This window comes from Salmo salar, chromosome 04 (genome assembly GCF_965601325.2).
Source record: "Salmo salar chromosome 04, fSalSal1, whole genome shotgun sequence".
Taxonomy (NCBI): Eukaryota; Metazoa; Chordata; class Actinopteri; order Salmoniformes; family Salmonidae; genus Salmo; species Salmo salar.
Genome location: NC_138294.1, coordinates 2,957,501 through 2,967,326, shown reverse-complemented (window position 1 = coordinate 2,967,326; position 9,826 = coordinate 2,957,501). Strand labels below are relative to the sequence as shown.

General features: G+C 47.8%; 1 protein-coding gene across 1 annotated transcript in view; it reads left to right on the top strand.

The window, feature by feature from the left end:
• Positions 1-256: 256 nt before the first annotated feature.
• Positions 257-9,826, top strand: part of LOC106592754 (uncharacterized) — a 92,013-nt gene continuing 82,443 nt past the window's right edge. Inside the window, 1 exon segment of the mRNA XM_082973922.1 lies at positions 257-1,121. Within this exon segment, the coding sequence (XP_082830048.1) occupies positions 257-1,121 (865 nt within the window).

The following is a 9,826-nucleotide window of genomic DNA, read 5'->3' as shown; positions in this document are numbered from 1 at the left end:
GCCTATATGCCAGTCCAAATATATTTCATTCATTGATAATGTAATGTTCCCGTAACACGTGTTGTATTTCCGTGAGAGAGAGAGAAAGCGCGGGGGTGTATAGAAACGGACAGAACATTCTCTCGCTTTCATCTGGTTGTCGGGTTCAGGACCGGCCTCCGGTCTACAGAGAGGAGAGGTAATAGGATTTGTGTGACTGAATAACCTTTGAACCGACGGGTGCTCTGCAGAGAGCTAAAGGAAACGACCTCCCTGGATGGCCTGTGTGTATCTTCACACGACTTCCTGTCACTTTAATTACGACAGGGAGGGTAAAGAGACGCAGGGTGAAGACAGGCAGGGTAAAGACAGGCAGGGTAAAGAGAGGCAGGGTAAAGACAGGCAGGGTAAAGACAGGCAGGGTAAAGACAGGCAGGGTAAAGAGACGCAGGGTGAAGACAGGCAGGGTAAAGACAGGCAGGGTAAAGAGACGCAGGGTGAAGACAGGCAGGGTAAAGACAGGCAGGGTAAAGACAGGCAGGGTAAAGACAGGCAGGGTAACGACAGGCAGGGTAATGACAGGCAGGGTAAAGACAGGGAGGGTAAAGACAGGCAGGGTAAAGACAGGCAGGGTAAAGAGAGGCAGGGTAAAGACAGGCAGGGTAATGACAGGCAGGGTAAAGACAGGCAGGGTAAAGACAGGCAGGGTAAAGACAGGCAGGGTAACGACAGGCAGGGTAATGACAGGCAGGGTAAAGACAGGGAGGGTAAAGACAGGCAGGGTAAAGAGAGGCAGGGTAAAGACAGGGAGGGTAAAGACAGGCAGGGTAATGACAGGCAGGGTAAAGACAGGGAGGGTAAAGACAGGCAGGGTAAAGAGAGGCAGGGTAAAGACAGGCAGGGTAAAGACAGGCAGGGTAACGACAGGCAGGGTAATGACAGGCAGGGTAAAGACAGGGAGGGTAAAGACAGGCAGGGTAAAGAGAGGCAGGGTAAAGACAGGCAGGGTAAAGAGAGGCAGGGTAAAGAGAGGCAGGGTAAAGACAGGGAGGGTAAAGACATGCAGGGTAAAGAGAGGGAGGGTAAAGAGAGGCAGGGTAAAGAGAGGCAGGGTAAAGACAGGCAGGGTAAAGAGAGGGAGGGTAAAGACAGGCAGGGTAAAGAGAGGGAGGGTAAAGAGAGGCAGGGTAAAGAGAGGCAGGGTAAAGACAGGCAGGGTAAAGAGAGGGAGGGTAAAGACAGGCAGGGTAAAGAGAGGCAGGGTAAAGACAGGCAGGGTAAAGACAGGCAGGGTAACGACAGGCAGGGTAAAGAGAGGCAGGGTAATGACAGGCAGGGTAAAGAGAGGGAGGGTAAAGACAGGCAGGGTAAAGACAGGGAGGGTAAAGACAGGCAGGGTAAAGAGAGGGAGGGTAAAGAGAGGCAGGGTAAAGACAGGCAGGGTAAAGAGAGGGAGGGTAAAGACAGGCAGGGTAAAGACAGGGAGGGTAAAGACAGGCAGGGTAAAGAGAGGGAGGGTAAAGAGAAGGGAAAATCTAAGCCTAGCTTGGTAACTGCCAACATAATGGAAACACTTGAGGAAATGAAGGATAGAAAGTGTATTGAAAGCAGGTGTTGTTCCTGAGTTAATTAATTAATTAACATCTCGTCATTCTTAGGGTCATGTATATAAATGCTGGGCAGGCCATTGGTTTGGCTACTATGGCTATGGATGGCAATGATTCTTACTCTGTACCGGTACCCCCTGTATATAGCCTCCACATTGACTCTGTACCAGTACCCCCTATATATAGTCTCCACATTGACTCTGTACCCCCCTGTATATAGCCTCCACATTGACTCTGTACCGGTACCCCCTGTATATAGCCTCCACATTGACTCTGTACCGGTACCCCCTGTATATAGCCTCCACATTGACTCTGTACCAATACCCCCTGTATATAGCCTCCACATTGACTCTGTACCGGTACCCCCTGTATATAGCCTCCACATTGACTCTGTACCGGTACCCCCTGTATATAGCCTCCACATTGACTCTGTACCGGTACCCCCTGTATATAGCCTCCACATTGACTCTGTACCGTAACACCCTGTATATAGCCTCCACATTGACTCTGTACCAGTACCCCCTGTATATAGCCTCCACATTGACTCTGTACCAGTACCCCCTGTATATAGCCTCCACATTGACTCTGTATCGGTACCCCCTGTATATAGCCTCCACATTGACTCTGTACCGGTACCCCCTGTATATAGCCTCCACATTGACTCTGTACCGGTACCCCCTGTATATAGCCTCCACATTGACTCTGTACTGGTACCCCCCTGTATATAGCCTCCACATTGACTCTGTACCGTAACACCCTGTATATAGCCTCCACATTGACTCTGTACCAGTACCCCCTGTATATAGCCTCCACATTGACTCTGTACAGGTACCCCCTGTATATAGCCTCCACATTGACTCTGTACCAGTACCCCCTGTATATAGCCTCCACATTGACTCTGTATCGGTACCCCCTGTATATAGCCTCCACATTGACTCTGTACCATAATACCCTGTATATAGCCTCCACATTGACTCTGTACCGGTACCCCCTGTATATAGCCTCCACATTGACTCTGTACCATAATACCCCCTGTATATAGCCTCCACATTGACTCTGTACCGGTACCCCCTGTATATAGCCTCCACATTGACTCTGTACCAGTACCCCCTGTATATAGCCTCCACATTGACTCTGTACCATAATACCCTGTATATAGCCTCCACATTGACTCTGTACCGGTACCCCCTGTATATAGCCTCCACATTGACTCTGTACCGGTACCCCCTGTATATAGCCTCCACATTGACTCTGTACCGGTACCCCCCTGTATATAGCCTCCACATTGACTCTGTACCGGTACCCCCTGTATATAGCCTCCACATTGACTCTGTACCGGTACCCCCTGTATATAGCCTCCACATTGACTCTGTACCGGTACCCCCTGTATATAGCCTCCACATTGACTCTGTACCGGTACCCCCTGTATATAGTCTCCACATTGACTCTGTACCGGTACCCCCTGTATATAGCCTCCACATTGTTTCTGTACCGGTACCCCCTGTATATAGCCTCCACATTGACTCTGTACCGGTAGCCCCCTGTATATAGCCTCCACATTGACTCTGTACCGGTACCCCCTGTATGTAGCCTCCACATTGACTCTGTACCGGTACCCCCTGTATATAGCCTCCACATTGACTCTGTACCGGTACCCCCTGTATATAGCCTCCACATTGACTCTGTACCGGTACACCCTGTATATAGCCTCCACATTGACTCTGTACCGGTACCCCCTGTATATAGCCTCCACATTGACTCTGTACCGGTACCCCCCTGTATATAGCCTCCACATTGACTCTGTACCGGTACCCCCTGTATATAGCCTCCACATTGACTCTGTACCGGTACCCCCTGTATATAGCCTTCACATTGACTCTGTACCGGTACACCCTGTATATAGCCTCCACATTGACTCTGTACCGGTACCCCCTGTATATAGTCTCCACATTGACTCTGTACCATAATACCCTGTATATAGCCTCCACATTGACTCTGTACCATAATACCCTGTATATAGCCTCCACATTGACTCTGTACCGGTACCCCCTGTATGTAGCCTCCACATTGACTCTGTACCGGTACCCCCTGTATATAGCCTCCACATTGACTCTGTACCGGTACCCCCTGTATATAGCCTCCACATTGACTCTGTACCGGTACACCCTGTATATAGCCTCCACATTGACTCTGTACCGGTACCCCCTGTATATAGCCTCCACATTGACTCTGTACCGGTACCCCCCTGTATATAGCCTCCACATTGACTCTGTACCGGTACCCCCTGTATATAGCCTCCACATTGACTCTGTACCATAATACCCTGTATATAGCCTCCACATTGACTCTGTACCGGTACCCCCTGTATATAGCCTCCACATTGACTCTGTACCGGTACCCCCTGTATATAGCCTCCACATTGACTCTGTACCGGTACCCCCCTGTATATAGCCTCCACATTGACTCTGTACCGGTACCCCCTGTATATAGCCTCCACATTGACTCTGTACCGGTACCCCCTGTATATAGCCTCCACATTGACTCTGTACCGGTACCCCCTGTATATAGCCTCCACATTGACTCTGTACCGGTACCCCCTGTATATAGTCTCCACATTGACTCTGTACCGGTACCCCCTGTATATAGCCTCCACATTGTTTCTGTACCGGTACCCCCTGTATATAGCCTCCACATTGACTCTGTACCGGTAGCCCCCTGTATATAGCCTCCACATTGACTCTGTACCGGTACCCCCTGTATGTAGCCTCCACATTGACTCTGTACCGGTACCCCCTGTATATAGCCTCCACATTGACTCTGTACCGGTACCCCCTGTATATAGCCTCCACATTGACTCTGTACCGGTACACCCTGTATATAGCCTCCACATTGACTCTGTACCGGTACCCCCTGTATATAGCCTCCACATTGACTCTGTACCGGTACCCCCCTGTATATAGCCTCCACATTGACTCTGTACCGGTACCCCCTGTATATAGCCTTCACATTGACTCTGTACCGGTACACCCTGTATATAGCCTCCACATTGACTCTGTACCGGTACCCCCTGTATATAGCCTCCACATTGACTCTGTACCGGTACCCCCTGTATATAGCCTCCACATTGACTCTGTACCGGTACCCCCTGTATATAGCCTTCACATTGACTCTGTACCGGTACACCCTGTATATAGCCTCCACATTGACTCTGTACCGGTACCCCCTGTATATAGTCTCCACATTGACTCTGTACCATAATACCCTGTATATAGCCTCCACATTGACTCTGTACCATAATACCCTGTATATAGCCTCCACATTGACTCTGTACCGGTACCCCCTGTATGTAGCCTCCACATTGACTCTGTACCGGTACCCCCTGTATATAGCCTCCACATTGACTCTGTACCGGTACCCCCTGTATATAGCCTCCACATTGACTCTGTACCGGTACACCCTGTATATAGCCTCCACATTGACTCTGTACCGGTACCCCCTGTATATAGCCTCCACATTGACTCTGTACCGGTACCCCCCTGTATATAGCCTCCACATTGACTCTGTACCGGTACCCCCTGTATATAGCCTCCACATTGACTCTGTACCGGTACACCCTGTATATAGCCTCCACATTGACTCTGTACCGGTACCCCCTGTATATAGCCTCCACATTGACTCTGTACCGGTACCCCCTGTATATAGCCTCCACATTGACTCTGTACCGGTACCCCCTGTATATAGCCTTCACATTGACTCTGTACCGGTACACCCTGTATATAGCCTCCACATTGACTCTGTACCGGTACCCCCTGTATATAGTCTCCACATTGACTCTGTACCATAATACCCTGTATATAGCCTCCACATTGACTCTGTACCGGTACCCCTGTATATAGCCTCCACATTGACTCTGTACCATAATACCCTGTATATAGCCTCCACATTGACTCTGTACCGGTACCCCCTGTATATAGCCTCCACATTGACTCTGTACCGGTACCGCCCTGTATGTAGCCTCCACATTGACTCTGTACCGGTACCCCCTGTATATAGTCTCCACATTGACTCTGTACCGGTACCCCCTGTATATAGCCTCCACATTGACTCTGCACCGGTACCCCCTGTATATAGCCTCCACATTGACTCTGTACCGTAGTACCCTGTATATAGCCTCCACATTGACTCTGTACCCCCTGTATATAGCCTCCACATTGACTCTGTACCGGTACTCCGTGTATATAGCCTCCACATTGACTCTGTACCAGTACCCCCTGTATATAGCCTCCACATTGACTCTGTACCCCCTGTATATAGCCTCCACATTGACTCTGTACAGGTACCCCTGTATATAGCCTCCACATTGACTCTGTACCTGTACCCCCTGTATATAGCCTCCACATTGACTCTGTACCAGTACCCCCTGTATATAGCCTCCACATTGACTCTGTACCGTAGTACCCTGTATATAGCCTCCACATTGACTCTGTACCCCCTGTATATAGCCTCCACATTGACTCTGTACCGGTACTCCCTGTATATAGCCTCCACATTGACTCTGTACCAGTACCCCCTGTATATAGCCTCCACATTGACTCTGTACCCCCTGTATATAGCCTCCACATTGACTCTGTACAGGTACCCCTGTATATAGCCTCCACATTGACTCTGTACCAGTACCCCCTGTATATAGCCTCCACATTGACTCTGTACCAGTACCCCCTGTATATAGCCTCCACATTGACTCTGTACCAGTACCCCCTGTATATAGCCTCCACATTGACTCTGTACCAGTACCCCCTGTATATAGCCTCCACATTGACTCTGTACCGGTACCCCCTGTATATAGCCTCCACATTGACTCTATACCGGTACCCCCTGTATATAGCCTCCACATTGACTCTATACCGGTACCCCCTGTATATAGCCTCCACATTGACTCTGTACCGGTACCCCCCTGTATATAGCCTCCACATTGACTCTGTACCGGTACCCCCCTGTATATAGCCTCCACATTGACTCTGTACCGGTACCCCCTGTATATATCCTCCACATTGACTCTGTACTGGTACCCCCTGTATATAGCCTCCACATTGACTCTGTACCCCCCTGTATATAGCCTCCACATTGACTCTGTACCGGTACCCCCTGTATATAGCCTCCACATTGACTCTGTACCGGTACCCCCTGTATATAGCCTCCACATTGACTCTGTACCGGTACCCCCTGTATATAGCCTCCACATTGACTCTGTACCGGTACCCCCTGTATATAGCCTCCACATTGACTCTGTACCGGTACCCCCTGTATATAGCCTCCACATTGACTCTGTACCGGTACCCCCTGTATATAGCCTCCACATTGACTCTGTACCGGTACCCCGTGTATATAGTCTCCACATTGACTCTGTACCGGTACCCCCTGTATATAGCCTCCACATTGACTCTGTACCGGTACCCCCTGTATATAGTCTCACTATTGTTATTTTAATGCTGCTCTTTAATTACTTGTTACTTTTATCTCGTAATTTTTATCCATATTTTTTTTATTCAATTGAATTATTGGTTAAGGCATTTCACTGTAAGGTCCCCACCTGTTGTATTCGGCTCGTGTGACTAATATAATTGTATTTGATTTGATTTGAATGCCCCCATTCCATCGCACAGGACACCAGTGGTCACTGAATGGTGTTTCTGAGGAACGACGAAAACCATGTAAACATAAACACCAAACGATGTGGGAATGTCCGTCCAATAAAGTTCCAGATTAGAATCACTGAGCGTCGAGGCTGTTCTAGATGGTGATGACACAACAATACAGAGTTCCAGATCAGAATCACTGAGCGTCGAGGATGTTCTAGATGGTGATGACACAACAATACAGAGTTCCAGATTAGAATCACTGAGCGTCGAGGATGTTCTAGATGGTGATGACACAACAATACAGAGTTCCAGATTAGAATCACTGAGCGTCGAGGATGTTCTAGATGGTGATGACACAACAATACAGAGTTCCAGATCAGAATCACTGAGCGTCGAGGATGTTCTAGAAGGTGATGACACAACAATACAGAGTTCCAGATCAGAATCACTGAGCGTCGAGGATGTTCTAGATGGTGATGACACAACAATACAGTTCCAGATTAGAATCACTGAGCGTCGAGGATGTTCTAGATGGTGATGACACAACAATACAGAGTTCCAGATTAGAATCACTGAGCGTCGAGGATGTTCTAGATGGTGATGACACAACAATACAGAGTTCCAGATTAGAATCACTGAGCGTCGAGGATGTTCTAGATGGTGATGACACAACAATACAGAGTTCCAGATCAGAATCACTGAGCGTCGAGGATGTTCTAGATGGTGATGACACAACAATACAGAGTTCCAGATCAGAATCACTGAGCGTCGAGGATGTTCTAGATGGTGATGACACAACAATACAGAGTTCCAGATTAGAATCACTGAGCGTCGAGGATGTTCTAGATGGTGATGACACAACAATACAGAGTTCCAGATTAGAATCACTGAGCGTCGAGGATGTTCTAGATGGTGATGACACAACAATACAGAGTTCCAGATCAGAATCACTGAGCGTCGAGGATGTTCTAGATGGTGATGACACAACAATACAGAGTTCCAGATCAGAATCACTGAGCGTCGAGGATGTTCTAGATGGTGATGACACAACAATACAGAGTTCCAGATTAGAATCACTGAGCGTCGAGGATGTTCTAGATGGTGATGACACAACAATACAGAGTTCCAGATTAGAATCACTGAGCGTCGAGGATGTTCTAGATGGTGATGACACAACAATACAGAGTTCCAGATCAGAATCACTGAGCGTCGAGGATGTTCTAGATGGTGATGACACAACAATACAGAGTTCCAGATTAGAATCACTGAGCGTCGAGGATGTTCTAGATGGTGATGACACAACAATACAGAGTTCCAGATCAGAATCACTGAGCGTCGAGGATGTTCTAGATGGTGATGACACAACAATACAGAGTTCCAGATCAGAATCACTGAGCGTCGAGGATGTTCTAGATGGTGATGACACAACAATACAGAGTTCCAGATTAGAATCACTGAGCGTCGAGGATGTTCTAGATGGTGATGACACAACAATACAGAGTTCCAGATTAGAATCACTGAGCGTCGAGGATGTTCTAGATGGTGATGACACAACAATACAGAGTTCCAGATCAGAATCACTGAGCGTCGAGGATGTTCTAGATGGTGATGACACAACAATACAGAGTTCCAGATCAGAATCACTGAGCGTCGAGGATGTTCTAGATGGTGATGACACAACAATACAGAGTTCCAGATCAGAATCACTGAGCGTCGAGGATGTTCTAGATGGTGATGACACAACAATACAGAGTTCCAGATTAGAATCACTGAGCGTCGAGGATGTTCTAGATGGTGATGACACAACAATACAGAGTTCCAGATTAGAATCACTGAGCGTCGAGGATGTTCTAGATGGTGATGACACAACAATACAGTGTTCCAGATTAGAATCACTGAGCGTCGAGGATGTTCTAGATGGTGATGACACAACAATACAGAGTTCCAGATTAGAATCACTGAGCGTCGAGGATGTTCTAGATGGTGATGACACAACAATACAGAGTTCCAGATTAGAATCACTGAGCGTCGAGGATGTTCTAGATGGTGATGACACAACAATACAGAGTTCCAGATTAGAATCACTGAGCGTCGAGGATGTTCTAGATGGTGATGACACAACAATACAGAGTTCCAGATTAGAATCACTGAGCGTCGAGGATGTTCTAGATGGTGATGACACAACAATACAGAGTTCCAGATTAGAATCACTGAGCGTCGAGGATGTTCTAGATGGTGATGACACAACAATACAGAGTTCCAGATCAGAATCACTGAGCGTCGAGGATGTTCTAGATGGTGATGACACAACAATACAGAGTTCCAGTTTAGAATCACTGAGCGTCGAGGATGTTCTAGATGGTGATGACACAACAATACAGAGTTCCAGATTAGAATCACTGAGCGTCGAGGATGTTCTAGATGGTGATGACACAACAATACAGAGTTCCAGATCAGAATAACTGAGCGTCGAGGATGTTCTAGATGGTGATGACACAACAATACAGAGTTCCAGATTAGAATCACTGAGCGTCGAGGATGTTCTAGATGGTGATGACACAACAATACAGAGTTCCAGATTAGAATCACTGAGCGTCGAGG